Here is a 17,033-nt window from a genome sequence, read left to right as displayed (position 1 = left end):
TGTATTTCCGTCTCAACATAGACTCCTTTCAATGTCGTCAATGTCGGCGATTCGATTAAGCGCTTGAGATGGATGACTTGACAGTTGGATTTCAGCGGCTGCTATGGAAGATATTCATACCTAGGTATGCCGTAAAGAACAATAATTATCGGCCCTCGCCATCTTCCATGATTGTAACCATCATAGATCTTCTGCTCAAGACCCTTGAAGGCTATCCCCGTCTGTGTCGAGGCGGAGGCGGCAGTAAGCTAAAGTACAGGGGTGGGGTAGGCGGCTGTGGTTCCCCACAAAGCCCGTTTGGACCAAAACGGAAGGGACTGGACAGAGAAAAAAAATCACTGGAGTCCCCAAAAAAATCGACGTCGGCCAAATCGCCTTCCGAGCTTTCTCTCCAACCTCACGAACCACCACGACGAGCATCGCGGGGACCCAACCAGGATACCCTCACCGCTCTATCGTCTCCTCCGAAAATACAGTCGACATAGCGGATACACGTCCTCACCATGGCCGAATCTTCGCTGCAGGTCCGTCCTCACAGTTGCTCTCGTGCCCCGCCTGTCGCCAGCCAAACATGAAGGCACGGCAAGCATGGCAATAGGAAGCCGTGAAGCTGACCCAAGCACTATAGGATCGCCTGCGCGACCATGCAAAGGCCTTTGACGGCCTCTTGAGTCTTATCCCGGCCAAGATGTACTATGGCGAAGACACAAGTGTACGTTTCTAACTTCGAACCAACCAACCTCTCCCCGCCCCCAGAGAAAACCACACCACCTGTCATCCACCGCGCAATCCCGCACAGAAGCCTACAGACGAGGCTAATCCATCTCTTCTAGAACCAATGGAGCAAGAAGAAGCAGACAAAGCAAGAGGCCGCCGCCGCCCGTCGCGGAAAGCTGGACCCTGACAGCGATCTTAACAGAAACGCTAAGGAAGTTATGGATGAGCGCGCAAAGAACAAGCGCAAGCTACGCGAGATGCAACAAGAAGACAATGGCGATGACGAAGATGAGTGGGAGGACTACGACCCCGTCCCCGGCGTTGACAGCGAGAAGCCCGGCGAGGGCCTCAAGACAAAGACCGAAGGCAATAAGAAGCAGAAGCTCGACGACGACGACGATGTGGATGCCAAGACCGCTCCCGAGGCGACATCCTCCAAGCTCTCAAGAAAAGAGGAAAAGAAGGCTGCCAAGAAGGAAAAGAAGAAGGAGAAGAAGGTTGAGAAGAAGTCCAAGAAGTCAGAAGCCACCGATGCAGACAATGAGGCGCCCGCCCCTACGCCCAAATCACAGAAGCAAGCCAAGAAGCAAGCGAAGAGTCCTGCCGCCAAGGCCCAGAAGCAAAAGGAGGTGGACGAGACATCAGCTGTTCAAGGTGATGGCGAGGTTGAGCCCATGGATATCTCAGGACTGGAAAAGGATGACGAGGCTACCGACAACTCCATGCCCGAATCTGAGCCACACTCTCCCACCTTCGACTCCTCGACAACTGCCCCCGGGGCTCCTGCTGAGCCTGTCAGCACAACCACATCCGTCTCATCCACCATCCCTCCCTCCGAGAAGCCAAAGCACATCAAGATCCCCGCCGACACCGAGGCCCTCCGCGCACGGCTAGCGGCCAAGATCGAGGCCCTACGTGCCGCCCGAAAAGCTGACGGCCCCGACGGCAAGCCCATCCGCACACGCCAGGAGCTCATCGAGTCGCGGCGGAGGAAGCAGGAGCTTCGCAAGGCCCATAAGCAGGAGCTGCGCAAGCAGGCTAGGTTGGAGGAGCAGCGGAAGCGCGAGGAGGCTCTGGCATCCAGCTCCCCTGGTGTTAGAAGCCCTGCTGTCGAGCTCGACGAGAACTCTAGCAACTTTACGTTTGGCCGCGTGGCCTTTGGTGATGGCGCCAAGCTCTCGCACGACCTTAGCTACGTCCTCAACCAGAGCAAGAAGAAGGGTCCTTCAGATGCCAAAACCGCCCTTATCAAGGTGCAGAACCAGAAGAAGCGCCTTCAGGAGCTTGACCCCGAGAAGCGTGCCGACATTGAGGAGAAGGATGCTTGGCTGACGGCCCGCCGCCGCGCCGAGGGCGAGAAGATCCGCGACGATGAGGCGCTTCTGAAGCGCGCTGTCAAGCGCAAGGAGACGGCCAAGAAGAAGAGTGAGAAGGCCTGGCGCGAGCGGTCTGACGGTGTCAAGCTTGCGCAGAAGGAGCGCCAGCGCAAGCGAGAGGACAACCTGCGCAAGCGCCGTGACGACAAGCTTCTTGGAAAGGCTGGTAAGAAGAAGAAGAAGCCTGCCGTCGGAGCCAAGAAGAAGGGCCGCCCTGGATTTGAGGGAAGCCTTGGCGTCGGTGGACGAAAGAAGTGAAGCTCAGGGATGACAAAGTCAAAACATAATGCCAACGAGAAAGACGAAAGGGGTTGAAGAAAAGCAAGATTGATTATGCTTTGTTTATTCTCAAGACACGGCGCTGGAGGAGTCCCGGTCGGCAAAAAAAGCAAAAGGGGACGGATTGATGCATCAAAGGAGCGGCGCGCAGAGATTCATCTTTGTAAGGCAAGGCATTGCATATAGCACATAGTGGACGTTTTCCCCCTTGATCAACATGAATGATAGAGCGTGCCTTGAACGCGCCGTTTAATGCAGAATGAATCCTTGCCTTGGTGTGCAAATTCCCTCTTCTCAAGATCCCATCCATCCATCATCCCATGTTCTCATATCTCTCGCTCACACCCGTCTCGAAACATCACCATCACCACTGAAAAGAAAGGCACCACTGAATCCACTCTTTTAGATAGAGGACGCCCGTGTTCCATGAGAGAGAGAGCATATCTGCCCCCTTTTGTTTTTCTTCTCATTACAACAGTTTACCAGCAGAACCCCCCTACCCCCCTGAAAATTCAACGACAAACAACACGGCTTTGGCTTTAGTACGCTTCACGTATCGTATCAACCTATGGGCTCCCCCCTTCCTTTGCCTTCCTGAAACACACATACATACACAAACACTGTCATTTCCGTCCCTCTTCTTTTTGTTTCCCAAAAACAACGGAAGAATAGATGAGTCTCGACCAAGATAAAAAAAGAAGAAGAACAAAAAAAGACATTAAAAAAAAAGGGCATAGGGGCCGGGAGTATGCGGGCCACCACCAACACCACCAGTAAAACATCCATGACAGGCCCTTCAGCAATGAATGGCAGAGCAGTTGAGCCGAGTCCTCGGCGTGCCCTGGTCAAGAGAAAGCTGCGCCCTGGTCCCGTTGCGCCAAAGTCAAGACCCCGGAATTTCCTTCGATTGCTCCATGTGATAGGTGGTGTAGGTTCGTGGGTCCTCGCCATACTCCCCCTGACGGGAGCGGCGAGGCTGTTGTCGTCAATTCGTGAGAACTATAGAGGCGGGTGAGGTCGGCGGAACGGAGGCCTCGAGAGAAAGGGTTTGGCTTGGCCTGGGCGCAAATCGGAAGTTGGTTGGGTGTTACCAAGGCGTGATGCTCAATGATGGCGACACGCATGTGGCCTAGATGAGCACGTCTATAGGAGGGAATCGAGTCGGGTGAAGACGCTCAAACAGGCCGCAACCACCTCGAGTTGAAGCTCCTTGTCCTTGCCGCTGTTGACCTCCTGTGACAGTGTTAGCTCTGCGGTGCGTGCGAGTCAAGAATAACCTACATCTGCAATCGCCTGGGGCAGGTTGGCTCCAATGCCATTCTGCACAGCCTTCTTGCCAAACGGCCACTGGCTGTAGTCAGCAAGCAGATCATCTGTCTGCGCAAAGGCCCTCTCGCGGGCCTCGTGGCCAAGGGTTGACAAGGCGTTCTCGAGGACGTTAGCAGCGTAGGCGGCGCAAACCATGGCGATGCTGCGTGTGTAACGGAACTCGAGCGACTCGGGGAGGAACTGGCTACCGTTGAGGACGACGGTTCGTTGGGTGAGGATGTTGCGGACGCGGCGACGGATCTCCTCCTTGGCGCCACCATCGGCGACGGGGTGGGTGGCCATGTCAAAGAGCAGGAAGTTGCGCTTCTCGGTGCGAAGGATTCCCTTGTCGACAAGGCCCTTGGCAAGGCGCTCTCGGACCTGCTTGAGCTGGTATCCGATCTTCATCAGGTTCCATGTCTCGCCTGCATGCCAAAGAAAGGGGTCGTTAGCGAGGAGAATTCGAGACTCGTCAGCCAGGGCAGGGCTATTTACCGCTCATCAGGTCAATCCAGGTTGCGACGCTCATCTTTTCGCTCTGCTTCATCATCTTGAGGGCTTCGTCGAGGAGGACCTCGCCGGTGAGGGTGTCATCTATGACTTCGATGTTGCGGTCTGCGAGAGGGAATCGTCGCCTGGAAGCATCCTTCTCCATTGCGATGCGACCACGGAAGGCGAGCTCGATGACGATGCATCCTCGGAGGGCGTAGGAAATGTTGTCGTTCCAGAAAGAGAGGTAGCCCTAAAGAATTGTGGTCAGGATCGTGCTCCCGAGGCAAAACAGGACAGCTGCCCTGAAGCATTTTTGGTGCATGTGCCTACCTGCTTATCCTTGAGACCAAGCAGCAGAACCTCCTCCATAAGGGTGAGCTTGGGCTGCTTGCTTCGCTCAGCGCTCTCGCTAATGTCTCGAGGGTCGAATGCGATCTTGTGGCCATTCTCGGTGTTCTCGTAGCTCGTCTCGGGACCGCTGTCCCTGGTGTTGGGGGTGCTCGTTCTGGGGCCAGAACCGTTGCTGGCGTCTCCCTCAGCTGAGGGACCTGCGCCGCCCGCACCACGGCGTCGCGTCAATCCCGATGACATGTCGAAGAGGATGGATGGATGGGGTATTTGACGGTGGGAGGAAGAGGAACCGAGCCGAGTCGAGTCGGAGCGAGCGAGGCTATTCGGGAGAAGTGGTTTGTCGAGGCGACGTTGAAGGGGCAATCTGATGGCCGGGAACTTGATTGACTGGCCTGGGCTGGGCTGAATGGGGTGGGTTGGCGCGCCCAAGAATTAGGGGTTTTGGACTGGGTCTGTCTGTTAGCTCTGGAAGCCACCCAGCCAGTGACAGTTAAGCAGGTAGACAAAGGGGGCCCTAGCACAGCACGAAACGGCAAGCCGAGGGCAGAGGAGGAAGCTGTTTTGGCCTGTCTCGTCTTGTTTGAATGCTCCTTGCCTTGCCAATGTCAATGTCGCGGCGAGAAAAATACTGACTGACCTGGCTTCTTGGGGGACGCTAGAGCAGGGGTTGGTTGGTTGATTGTCGCTTCTCAGCCGACGATGATCCGTAGTAACGGGACAAGCTTCAACGGCTTTTAACGGGTTGGCGAGTGCTAGTAAGAGGAAGAACAACAGGCTTGGCGGCGGTGAGCAAAAAAAGAGTGCAGAGTGCACCTCGGTCCAGAAGCTGAAGCCTGATGAGATGGTGTATCTGCTCAAGGCAGAGCCAAGGTACATACACGCTGGCGGCCGGCGAGGGGGATTTTCCGCATCAGCGCAGGGTGTGATAGGACGCCTGCCTGTGAGTGACCTCTTGAAGGAAGGGAGCAGGAACGAGGCCGAGGATAATGCAGGGAAGGAGACGAGGGAATACGAGATAGCCGGTCTTTTTTGAGCCGTCTATCAACTTTAAACACGAATGCCCTCTTTTGCATAATTTTTTTACATCGTTCCCGAAGCATCTCACAAGGCCAAGAGCTTGAATCTAAAGTCGCGTGAAGGGATCTAGACTGTGACAGCTCGCACACGACTCTCTACCTGTAACATCCAGGAACAGCAATCGCCGAGTTCAGACCAAGCTATGGATAGATTGATTGATCTCGCGCAGGATTCTCCTCTCGGAGGGAGAGTACAGTCAGCATTCCCCCTCGGTGTAAATAGTCGGCTCCCCACCTACAGCTCCAAGCCTCCCTTTATCTCAGCCTCATTCCCCAATACATCCTGCCAACTTGGCTCTCTGGAGCTCTCTCATGTTTCCTTCTAAACCCAAGCTGTTTCACCGCCCTACGTACACGGTACGTACCTCAGCACGTAGCATGGCCCCATCAGGAAAGGACTGGAGCCAGGATTCTCCGCACGTGCCACCCACTCGCCGCAATGCGCTAATCTGAGCTCTTAGTCAGCCACAGAGCCAAGAAACACCACCACACACAATTTCAACTTCATCTCATCAAATTCACCTCAAGCCATCCATTGACCTCACTGAGATGGTGACCGGGACATGCTCAGCATGCTTCAAATGCCCCAACTTTTACTCCCCAGGTATAATACGGTGCTCACTGCTAGCAAACCTCCTCCGATGCCCATCCTGTCGACGGATATCCTCTGCAAATCTTGATCCAACGATTCGAGACCCTAAACCGATTCGCGAGCCACAGTCGCCGTAACTACATCGAATTATCCTTCCATCGACATCATTGAGTAATTCCCAGGGTGTGAATGCAACTCTTGGCTCCCGTCATTGCCCCTGATCGCGCTTAGCCCTGCCTCCTGAAGTCAGGGGTGCCTGGGCAGATTGGGTTATTTGGATATCAAGTTGTGGCATGACATACCACATTGGAATCATGTCAAGTGACCATGGCTCCTCGCGCTCATGATGGTCAGATCAAGCGCCTCAGGCATATCAACTAGTTGAAATGAGTTGGAAAAGGTCGGCGTACCTCGTGGTATTGTCATTGACTTGAGATCCTGGCGTCTGTCCATTTTAAATGGCCGACCAAGGACAGTACGTTGGTGTCTGACTTGGACTGACATCCCTTCCCCTTTGGGCAGCTTTCGCTTCGAGTACGGGCCACCGCTGTGGCGCCTTGGGCATAGGCGGTGATGCTGCCCTCGTGATGGCCGACAGGGTGCGCAGCTGTCAGCCAGCTGCCAGCCAGCCAACCCCGCCCCAACGCAGCTACTTTTATCATTCAAAACCCCGGAGCATCTGGCAACAGCGGACAGGTCGATCGGTAACTGGCCTAGCAGTAGAGCTCGTGGTTTGGAACCAGCTATCCGACGGGGTAGGCTGCCCAGGTCATGAGTTCGAACCTAGGTCAGTGCCGGGCGCCGTTCTCATAAACACCGCCAGCCCCTGGACTGAGCCGGCTAAGGACCACCGGGGACGCCCGCCTTAGACGGACAGCTTTCGAGGCTGGACTCCGGTGAAAACAAATACTTCGCGAAAGCAAGGGCGCGCTGTAGTCTCGACGCTGAGTGAGAGCGGGAGCAGGGCGAATAATTTCTTTTTTGGTGTTTTCATCAAAACTGATATTCGCATTTTGTTTCTCTTCTCCTTTTTGTCTTTGCAGCTTTGCGCCTGTCTCCTTTTGCTGAGCTGCTTTTCGATATCCATGTTGCCCGGTTTTGGTGATATTCTCTACATAGTTGGATAGTGTATAATACAATGCGACCCTGCCTGCCTGCCACCCTCGCTCAAGATGGAATTGGTCCAACGCTCTTCCTCCAAAGCTCATCAAAGTTAATGTTCTGGGCCTCAAACAGCTCCCGAATCCTCTTGGCCGCGGCCTCCTGCTTCTCAGGTCCAAAGCCGCCAGGTTGCGTCGCCTCGTATTGCACAATCTCAATCCAGCGATAGAACAAATCCTCCTTTCCAAGCTCCACAAGTGCATCCCTAAAGGCAAAGACCTGGCGGCGTCGCTCGTCCTCGCTCGAGGCAGCGGGACCTCGCGGATCGTAGGACATCCAGCCGAAGTCGGGGTGGTGCACCAGAACAACGTTCTTGAAGGCATCCAGGGCGATTTCCTTCTTGTCGACCATACGGTGAGCTAGGATCATGCGCGCCCAGTCAAGGTCCCACTGGCCGTTCATGAGTAGGTAGCCAGTCTTTTGTTCCTGGAGCATGGGAGATGTCGCCTGTTGGATGTAGGCAAAGAGGATCTTCTGAGAATCCTCATCGGCGAAGAGATCCTTGATGACCTGGTCCCATTCCCTGCTGCGGCGCACGTAGATCTCCTTTGCGCGGAAGCCGACCTGCCATCTCCACTGGCACGGGTTTCCACGAGCCTGTCCGGCGACGAACTCGACGGGCCAGGGCCAGACGAAAATAAGGAGGATAAAGTCGACCATCATGGTAAAGGCGCGTCTACCAATCTCCCAAGAAATCTCGGACCACGTCGAGTCGGCCGTATTTAAGGTCGTCTCATTGTCATGACCAAGGCCCGTCATGATGAGCTTCCAGTACCAGGGGACGATCCAGTACATGCGCAGGACAAAGAGCAAGACGACGACGATGTTCATGCCGACAGGAACCATAAATATCTTGCGCTTCAGGTCGGCGGGCTTGGAGTCGACGTGGGTGATGTAGACATGCTTCTCCGAGAGGGAGCTGATGAAGGGCTCCAGGACTTCCGGGGGCCTCTTGAAAGGAGAAGGGGGTGCGCCATCCTTTGGTGAGGAATTGGCGGGTTTTGACTTGGCCGCTCTCTTGTTCGGAGCCATATTGGATGGTCTTTAGCTCTGGATTGAGCGTTGGAGGTTGGAGTTGTTCGGGGTTAAGGAGAGTGTGGCTGTTAAAGAGTTGTGAGATGTGTTGTCTAGAGATGAGCGATGGTGGTCCACAAAAATGTCAGGACAGACCTTGTCATGTCCAACAGGTGTCTCTTGCCCATGCGCGCATCAATTGAGCCGGGCCAAGTTTCAAAGACTGTATGCTACATACATGAACACGTATAACCTCAAAACATTTAGTTTTGTAATTCTACCTCTTGTTTTGATTCATTCATTGTCATCCATCGAAATCACCTGCTCGCCATTGGTGTCGTGGATGTGGCGGACAATCCCAACGCCGACGCCGCTGGGTGTGGCTGAAAAAAAAGCCGGGTCTGCTTCTGCCGAGCCGATGATGAATGGCACTCAAGCTCGAGATCTGAGCACTACCCACCATCACGCCAAATGTCGAGACAGACTTGCCCCCAGTCTGTCAATCCCTTATCGTGGCAATGTTAAGAGCCCGTGCCTTGCAGGTGAATACATTGGATGCCCTCTCAATTGCCAATTGTCTAATTCAGTTCTAGGGACGCGGTAATTCCTTCGTTTGCGCCTACTGCCGTTTCAAGCTTTCGCCGAAGGAAGCACAGCTCAGAGATCGCCCTGTATCAACTTCTATAATATCAACCGGGGCGCCTGGGCTATTGCCATGCCATCCTACGCAGTCTCTGGGCGTGCGAGCCCTCTCAACGAGCTCCCCGCTTCATCGGCCGGACGATAAAGGATCCCCTCCCAAGCCGGGAGGCTTCCCGGGCAGTGGTTTTCCTGGAGGATTTGGGGCTGGAGTAGGGTCTTTTGGTTCTTTTGGAGTCGCCAAATCAACACCAGACACTGCCAAACCCACCTCGCTTCTTCCCCATGAGCTCGAAGCTCGTAGCAAGATGGGACTCGCTCCCAAGAAGCCGGCTCCCGTCGCAAAGGTCCCCGATCCTCCCCAGACAGCCTTAGCAAGCCAGGAGCATGACAAAAAGAGGAAGAACAAGAAGCAGAAGCAGAAGCGCCAAAACAAGGCTGAAGACAGGGCCGGGAATAGGGCTGCCCTTTCGACGGCTCTTGCAGAGGCTTTCAAGACGGACCGTACCCCCGCTCCCGTGGCGACGCCCAAGGCTTGGTCCAGCAATGAGCTGGAAAAACCAGCTGCTCCAGCGACGCCTGCCTCCCCTGCCTGGGGGGCCTTTAGCTCTCGCAAGATTGACACGCAATTACCAACTCGTGAGCCACAGTCCCAGGCCAAGCCCGTGGAGAAGCAACTGCCAAAGGCACCTGTAACGCCCGAGCGGCCCACCGGGGAGGCCGCTTGGGGGGAGATGAAGCGTGCCGCGCGAACGACAAGCGACAGCACTGAGGAGAAAGGAGGCGATTTCTGGGACGCACTCGAGACTAGAGTCAGCGGCTTCCGTGGCAAGCCCGGCACTACCTCTAAATCTAGCAGCCCGCAGGTTTCGCCTGGTGCAGTCCAAGATTTTTGGTCCCAGGATCTTCAAACGCCGCAGGAGCAGCAACCAAGGCGCAAGTCCCGTTTCGAGGCCGAGGAGGAGGTTGATGATCGACGAGGCAAGAAGGGCAAGCGCCCGAAGAATGTGCGAAAGCAACAGGACGACGACGAGGACTGGGACGAGGACTCCATTCGCCGATGGGAGTTGAGGCAGCGCAAGAAGGCTGAAAAGGACGCCAAGAAGCGTCTTGAGGAAGAGGCCAATAATGCGCCAGTGCCCATCTTCCTCCCCGAGTACATCAGCGTGGCCAACCTAGCCCAGGCACTCCAGATTCGAAATGCAGACTTTCTGCATGACCTCGAGACCATGGGCTTCGAGGAGCTCACCAACGACACCATCATGACTGGTGACACGGCAGCTCTCGTTGCCCAGGAGTATGGATTTGATCCCACTGTCGACACTGGTTCCCAGCGAGATCTACGACCGCGACCTGCGGCAGAGGACCCATCCTCGTTACCTAGTCGCCCTCCTGTGGTCACCATAATGGGCCACGTCGATCATGGAAAGACAACTCTCCTCGACTGGCTTCGCAAGTCGTCAATTGCTGCTCAGGAACATGGTGGCATCACCCAGCACATCGGTGCCTTTGTGGTTCAGATGTCCTCTGGAAAGCAAATCACATTCCTCGACACTCCAGGTCACGCCGCCTTCTTGTCCATGCGTCAACGAGGTGCCAATGTCACCGATATCGTTGTGTTGGTTGTGGCCGCTGACGATAGTGTCATGCCTCAGACGATCGAGGCCCTGAAGCACGCTACAGCTGCCAAGGTACCCATCATTGTCGCCATCAACAAGATCGACAAGGAGGACGCCCGGGTCGAACAGGTCAAGCTCGATCTCTCCCGCAATGGAGTCGAGCTTGAGGAGTTTGGAGGCGATGTTCAGGTTGTCCCAGTCAGTGGCAAGACCGGCAAGGGCATGGAAGACCTTGAGGAGAACATTGTCACCCTGTCCGAAATCCTCGACGTTCGCGCAGAGACCGACGGTATGGCTGAGGGTTGGATCCTCGAATCCAGCGTCAAGCAGACTGGCAAGGTCGCCTCGGTACTCGTCAAGCGAGGAACATTGCGTCTTGGTGACTACATTGTCGCCGGTAAGACGTGGGCCAAGGTCCGTGGCCTCCGCAACGAAGCTGGTGCTGAGATCCCTGAAGCACCACCTGGAACCCCTGTCCAGGTCCTCGGCTGGCGTGACCTTCCCGAGGCTGGTGAACAGGTCATCCAGGCTCCTGACGAGAGCAAGGCCAAGACGGCTGTTGAATATCGCCAGGAGATGGCCGACAGAGAAGAGAGCTCGCAACAACTTGCCGAGCAGGAGCATCGTCAGCGCGAGAAGGCCGCAGCAGAAGAGGCAGCCGCTGCTGCAGAGGCTGAGGGCATCGAGGCGGAAGCCGGCGAGTCGGAGCCCGGTATCATATTCCAGAACTTCATCGTCAAGGCCGATGTGGCCGGCTCGGTGGAGGCGGTATGCGGCACCGTCCAGGAGCTGGGTAGCAACGAAGTCCAGTCCAAGATCCTGCGATCCTCTGTCGGCCTCATCTCCGAGTACGATGTCGACCACGCAGCGGCGTCCAAGAGTATCATTATCAACTTCAACAACACCATCCTCCCCCACATCCGCCATCGCGCAGACGAGGCGGGCGTGCGCATCATCGACCACAGCGTCATCTACCACGTGGTGGACGACGTCAAGGCCGCCCTTTCGGACCTCCTGCCCTACAAGATCTCGCACAAGGTCCTGGGCGAGGCCGACGTGCTGCAGCTGTTTGCCATCAACATCAAGAAGCGTGTGCAGAAGACCATTGCCGGCTGCAAGATTCGCAACGGATCCATCAAGCGTACCTCGATGGTCAAGGTGATCCGAGCCGGCGAGGTCGTTTACGAAGGTGAGTTTCTCCCCTCCTTTCTCTCGTCTTGTCTTTTAGGGAGACCCAGCTTGGAGTATTTGTTCCTGTGCTAACTCATTTCTAGGCAAAATCGACACGCTCAAGCACGTCAAGAAGGACGTCATGGAGATGGGCAAGGGCACCGAGTGCGGTATCGGCTTCGACGACTTCCAGGACCTCGAGATCGACGACCAGATCCAGACATACGAGGTCCTCAAGGAGAAGCGCACATTGTAAGAACAAGAGTGTAAAAAAGCATAGTGTACGAAATCACAAAAGTAGAGAGACTCTTCCCTAGAGGAGGGGGCATGTATGACTAGTTAAATGAAGCATGGTCTGATGAAGGGAATTAGGGGGGTCATGTATGAAAAGGGGGGTATGGATGGATGGAGGCGATATATATCACAATCTCAATATTTATGTAAAGATGTCGAGATTAATAGATCATGATTCATATTTCCAACTTTTATGCCTGCATTTTCATGTTCTCGTAAATCACAGTAAACATTGACTTCGTTTTGTGATCTCATCGAGCCCATCTCAGCTCACCAATCCAGCCCCCTTTTCTCTCACACCTCCCCATATCACCGTCTATACGGCGCCCCAACAGCATTTGATGAAAAAGTCCTTGTAGTGACCGTAGCCTGAGACCGCTCCTTCTCCAGCTTCGCCAAGCCAATACGGTCCGTCACGGGAGTAGCCTCAATGATGTTGTCAAACTCATCATCCTCATCCTCGTCGCTGTCTCCATTGTCCGAGTCTGGCTGCACATCCGTGGCAGGCTTGAATTGTTGCCGTTGTTGATGAGGGTTCGGGATGGTGGCGGGCTTCTTGTCGTCGTCCTGGTTGGGGTTTGTAAAGGTCTTTGAGGCGAGGACCTTGCGACGGATCTCGGCCATTGCGTCTTCGTCATCCGAGTCGTCGGATATTGCATAGCGGTCCTTTTCTTCCTCCTCTTCCTCTTCTTGCGCACTTGGCTTCTGTGGTTTCTTGCCCAGGTATATGCCATCTATGCTATCCTCGTCGTCCTTGTCGGAGCCCTCTTCATCATCATCATCCTCTTCGTCGTCGTCGTCGGAGGGATCCATGCGTCTTCGGTTAGTATTTCCGGTGGCCCAAATATCATCGTTACCCTCTTCCCTGCTCTCGGTGTATTCCCTCTCCAGCTGCTCCATCCACTCCTCCTCGGTCTTCTTCACACTGGCCTCGTCGGTGCATGCGGCATAGCGCTTGAGCAGGCTGGAGTTGATTTCGAGGAATGACGGTCCGTACGAAAAGGGCTCGAGGATCTGTTCTGCCCAGTCCGCGTGTCCACAGATGTAAAAAGCTGCCGCGAGAGCCTCGACACAGTTCAGCCGCCAGGGCTTGCCGTAGTTGACGGTGTTGGCAGCGACGAGGTACGGCAGCAAGCGCTCACACTTTCCTCCAACCTTGTTCCACTGAACCTCCTTCGTCCTCGCCCAAGAGCACTCGACAACTGCAGCGCCATACTGGTCCATGAGCTCGCGGTCGGCGGGGGAGACGACGTGCTTGCCGTTGGGGGTGATGATGACGCCGTTGTGGCGCTGGCCGAGGTGGAGGTCGCGCATCATGCCGAGCCTTATGAGCTTCTTTCCGGAGCAGCGCTTTGGGTCGCAGTGGCCGAGGTCCCAGCAGGCGGCCTTGAAGGCTGGACGTGATGAAGGGCCGTCTCCGTCATTGTTGCGGGGTGCTCGAGGGCGCGGGGGGCCATGACCTCCCTTCTTGCCCTTGGGGTTGAAGTCTTTCTTGTGACGGACCATGATGGATGTTTGGTGATTATGCTACTCGGGAGTTGATGGCGTGGGGTAGGTAGCCGTTGGGTGCTGGTCAAAGGTGGAAATGGATGTCGTGACGATATTTATTTTATTTTTTACTTTTCCCCAAGATTCTTTCTGTATTGGGTTTCGACCTCTAGAATCATGGCGGGGTTCAATGGAGGGGCAAATACTTATGGGCTGCAGCACGTCAGGGGTCCCTAGCACCCGACGGGAAGCTCTTTCAGCGCCAAGGTCCCCTGGAAGCCCGCTGTAATTGGCATCAATTGTCGGAACGGAACATTCCACGCACCGATGCCTTGCAGCCACTCTCCGCTCTCCACTCTACCTACGGTGGAAGCCACAGTGCCACGTTCTCAGCACAACATGTCCATCCACGGTCCAGGTCCACGTTGGGTGCCTCTTTAGCGCAAGCTGTCAGTCTCTCAATAACCCCCTTGTTTGTTGGCTTCAAGCCGGGTCGAGTCCTGCAACCACGTCGACAGCTACAGGCTCCAGCGACGGTCACAGGGTTAGCAGCTTCAACCTGTTCGTTCCCTTGATACCACTCCTTCAACTTCAGGCTTCCATTCCAACAGCCTGATCCACATCCCATCGGCTTCGAGCTCTATACCCTGCCTTCCTTCCCCCCGCCGGCTTCTATCCGCCTTACGACCAGCTCACGCTCGTATTCGAATTGTGTCGTACCGTCTGGCCAGCGCGCGCAACCCGATCCGCCTACTTGAATAGCTTCCGCATATATCGCCCCTTCAACACCAGCTTTATACCATGGAGGCCGCCTCTGCTCGCGCCGGGGCTCGCGACCGCTGGGGGAATATGCTGGCTCCGGCCGCACCCCCTCACAGCTGCAGCGCTTTATCCAGGCGGCCTGCAGTCCCGAGAACTACGAGCCCAATCTCGCCCTCAACCTCGAGATCTCGGACCTGATCAACTCCAAAAAGGGCAGCGCTCCTCGTGAGGCCGCCACTGCCATTGTCGGATACATCAACAACCGCAACCCCAACGTGGCCCTGCTAGCCCTCGGCCTGCTCGATATCTGCGTCAAGAACTGCGGATACCCCTTCCATCTGCAGATCGGCACCAAAGAGTTTCTCAATGAGCTTGTCAGGAGGTTTCCGGAACGGCCCCCGATTCGGCCGACCCGTGTGCAAGCCAAGATACTCGAGGCGATTGAAGAGTGGCGAGGAACGATATGCGAGACGAGTCGATACAAGGAGGATCTGGGCTTCATCAGGGATATGCACCGGTTGCTGAGTTATAAGGGTTATGTCTTTCCCGAAGTGCGGAGAGAAGATGCTGCTGTTCTTAACCCCAGTGATGTAAGTGACCAATCGCCCAAACCAGCTATATCGCATACTCACCCTGTCTATTAGAATTTACAATCTGCCGAGGAGATGGAAGAGGAGGAACGCGAGGCTCAATCGGCCAAGCTTCAAGAGCTCATTCGACGTGGAACCCCTGAGGATCTCCAAGAGGCCAACCGTCTCATGAAGATCATGGCTGGTTACGATACGCGATCCAAGACAGACTACCGCGCAAAAGCTGCCGAGGAGGTCGGCAAGATCCAGGCCAAGGCGCGGTTACTGGAGGAGCGGTTGGAGGCCTTCCAGGAGGGCGATAAGATGCAGGATGGCGATGTCTTTAGCGAGTTGGCCGCTGCCCTGCAGAGCGCCCAGCCCAAGATCCAGAAGATGTGCGAGGAAGAGTCGGATGACCACGAGGCCGTGGCCAAACTCTTGGAGATTAATGACAGCATACATCGGACGGTGGAGCGGTATAAGTTGATGAAGAAGGGCGACTTGGCGGGCGCGGCCAAGGTTGCTGCTGGCGCTCCTCCTCCCTCCACTTCAGGGGCTGCAGCAGCTTCATCGAGTGCGGCCAACGAGCTATCGCTCATCGACTTTGACGGCGACGCGTCCAATGGCAATGGCGCCCAGTCGAGCAGCACCCCTGCGCCAGCTTCTGGTGCTGCTGGTATCGAGAATGATCTCCTTGGACTGGATATTGGAGGAGATTCGGGCAGTTTTGGACAGGGCGGCGGCATCGCTCTTGGATTCGGCGCAAATCAGAGTAAGTGTCCAGCTCAAAGCGGTGATAATGGATTCTATCAGATTACTAACCACCATCTTAGACATCCCCGGCCCTGCTCTGCTCTCTTCCCTTACCCAGGACAACTCGGCAAAGGGTCCTGTGTCAACACCAACTCCTCCCCCTTTCTCGCAATTCGCCTCCTTCTCACAGCCCGTGTCCCAGTCAGCTACACCACAGCCCTCTCTACTTCAGCAGTCTGTCCACGCGCCTCCGCCCCAGCCCGCCTCTGATCCTTTTGCTGCTCTCAGCGCCGGCCTTTCCAGCTCGCAGCGGGCTTCCCCCGCGCCGCCGCAGGCTCCAGCCGCCTCCAATGACGATGACGAATGGAGCTTCTCTTCGGCGCTGCCTCCTGAGCCTGCCAAGCCCAAGGAGCACCAGGCAACCGTCAGCAACACGAACCTCCGTATCGAGCTTCGTGCCACCCGGTCACCTGCCGCCGCTAACGCCATTAATATCGTATTCGCCTTTTCCAACAACATAGCCCAACCCATCAGCGAGCTTCACTTCCAGCTTGCCGTGACCAAGGTATGTATTACTCTAATTGTTCCTCCAGAACACCAAGCTAACCCGATACTAGGGTTACGAGCTTCAACTTAAGCCTCAGACTGGGCGTGACCTTGCTCCCAAGCAGGCCCGGGGCATCACCCAAGAAGTCCAGGTCTGGCACGCGGGCAACCACGCCCAAAAGGTCACCTCGGCCAAGCTCCGATGGCGGGCCTCTTACAAGGTCGGCGATCAGCAGGCCAACGAGATGGGTGAGGTTTCCGAGTTTACTCTTGCATGAGACCTTTTTTCTTGAGAGTTGAACAGACGGTTTGGAGACCTCGAGATAGTTGAGATAGCAGGAGGTGCAGAGAGCAATAGTAGGAGTGATTGGTTTACTTCGGTGTTGAATCACGAGGGGATGAGCATAGGACAAAGAAGAGAAAAAGCGACTTGGCGGATGCATGTGCTTGCAGAGAAGGCCCTTGCTATCTCTTTTGTGTGTGCTCTCAGGCTATATATCAGCGGTTATCTAGCCAAGATACTTGAAGAAGAGTTCAATTAGTGCCAACTAGACGAGGTTGGTTGATTTATTCAAGCCATGACAAGAATTGGTTGCATAAACTCTATCAATATAGTTATCAAAGCGCAGAAGAGGAGTATCTACAGCCTCACTTAACATGCTCACATATAGTGCGTCACACAACATATCACGCAACGTGCTTCAATGTCAAGCGTCTGTCGTCTTGTCATCTTCACATTCATTCAACTCAACGCCTACTCTAAACATATCTGTCTAGCCCCTGGGAATAAGCCTCCTCGCTTGGGAGACTGTGGGGCTCACTGTTGA

General features: G+C 55.2%; 6 protein-coding genes across 6 annotated transcripts; 3 read left to right on the top strand and 3 right to left on the bottom strand.

The window, feature by feature from the left end:
* Positions 1 to 503: 503 nt before the first annotated feature.
* On the top strand, positions 504 to 2,351 carry MRS44_002524 (uncharacterized protein; the record flags this gene model as incomplete). Its single annotated transcript, XM_046275160.2, has 3 exons — positions 504 to 524; positions 629 to 712; positions 834 to 2,351. 3 exons carry the CDS (start codon positions 504 to 506, stop codon positions 2,349 to 2,351), a joined length of 1,623 nt encoding a protein of 540 aa, XP_046136632.1.
* Positions 2,352 to 3,515: 1,164 nt separating this feature from the next.
* MRS44_002523 (uncharacterized protein) lies at positions 3,516 to 4,763 on the bottom strand (the record flags this gene model as incomplete). The annotated part of the gene is made up of 4 exons (XM_046268079.2): positions 3,516 to 3,605; positions 3,654 to 4,105; positions 4,176 to 4,422; positions 4,503 to 4,763. The coding sequence occupies 4 exons, from the start codon at positions 4,761 to 4,763 to the stop codon at positions 3,516 to 3,518; spliced, it is 1,050 nt and encodes a 349-aa protein (XP_046136630.1).
* Positions 4,764 to 7,358: 2,595 nt separating this feature from the next.
* MRS44_002522 (uncharacterized protein) lies at positions 7,359 to 8,384 on the bottom strand (the record flags this gene model as incomplete). The annotated part of the gene is made up of 1 exon (XM_046268078.2): positions 7,359 to 8,384. One exon carries the CDS (start codon positions 8,382 to 8,384, stop codon positions 7,359 to 7,361), a length of 1,026 nt encoding a protein of 341 aa, XP_046136628.1.
* Positions 8,385 to 8,884: 500 nt separating this feature from the next.
* Positions 8,885 to 12,050, top strand: MRS44_002521 (uncharacterized protein; the record flags this gene model as incomplete). The annotated part of the gene is made up of 3 exons (XM_046275159.2): positions 8,885 to 8,908; positions 8,960 to 11,813; positions 11,899 to 12,050. The coding sequence occupies 3 exons, from the start codon at positions 8,885 to 8,887 to the stop codon at positions 12,048 to 12,050; spliced, it is 3,030 nt and encodes a 1,009-aa protein (XP_046136627.1).
* Positions 12,051 to 12,397: 347 nt separating this feature from the next.
* Positions 12,398 to 13,594, bottom strand: MRS44_002520 (uncharacterized protein; the record flags this gene model as incomplete). The annotated part of the gene is made up of 1 exon (XM_046275158.2): positions 12,398 to 13,594. One exon carries the CDS (start codon positions 13,592 to 13,594, stop codon positions 12,398 to 12,400), a length of 1,197 nt encoding a protein of 398 aa, XP_046136626.1.
* A 381-nt stretch (positions 13,595 to 13,975) lies between these two features.
* Positions 13,976 to 16,484, top strand: MRS44_002519 (uncharacterized protein; the record flags this gene model as incomplete). The annotated part of the gene is made up of 5 exons (XM_065622865.1): positions 13,976 to 13,994; positions 14,339 to 14,928; positions 14,983 to 15,679; positions 15,741 to 16,225; positions 16,278 to 16,484. 5 exons carry the CDS (start codon positions 13,976 to 13,978, stop codon positions 16,482 to 16,484), a joined length of 1,998 nt encoding a protein of 665 aa, XP_065478937.1.
* Between the last annotated feature and the right edge of the window lie 549 nt (positions 16,485 to 17,033).

This window comes from Fusarium solani (assembly GCF_023522795.1).
Source record: "Fusarium solani strain SB1 chromosome Unknown bctg00000001, whole genome shotgun sequence".
NCBI lineage: Eukaryota > Fungi > Ascomycota > Sordariomycetes > Hypocreales > Nectriaceae > Fusarium > Fusarium solani.
Note: the sequence above shows the minus strand (reverse complement) of the source record. Positions and strands in the feature narration are given on the sequence as shown.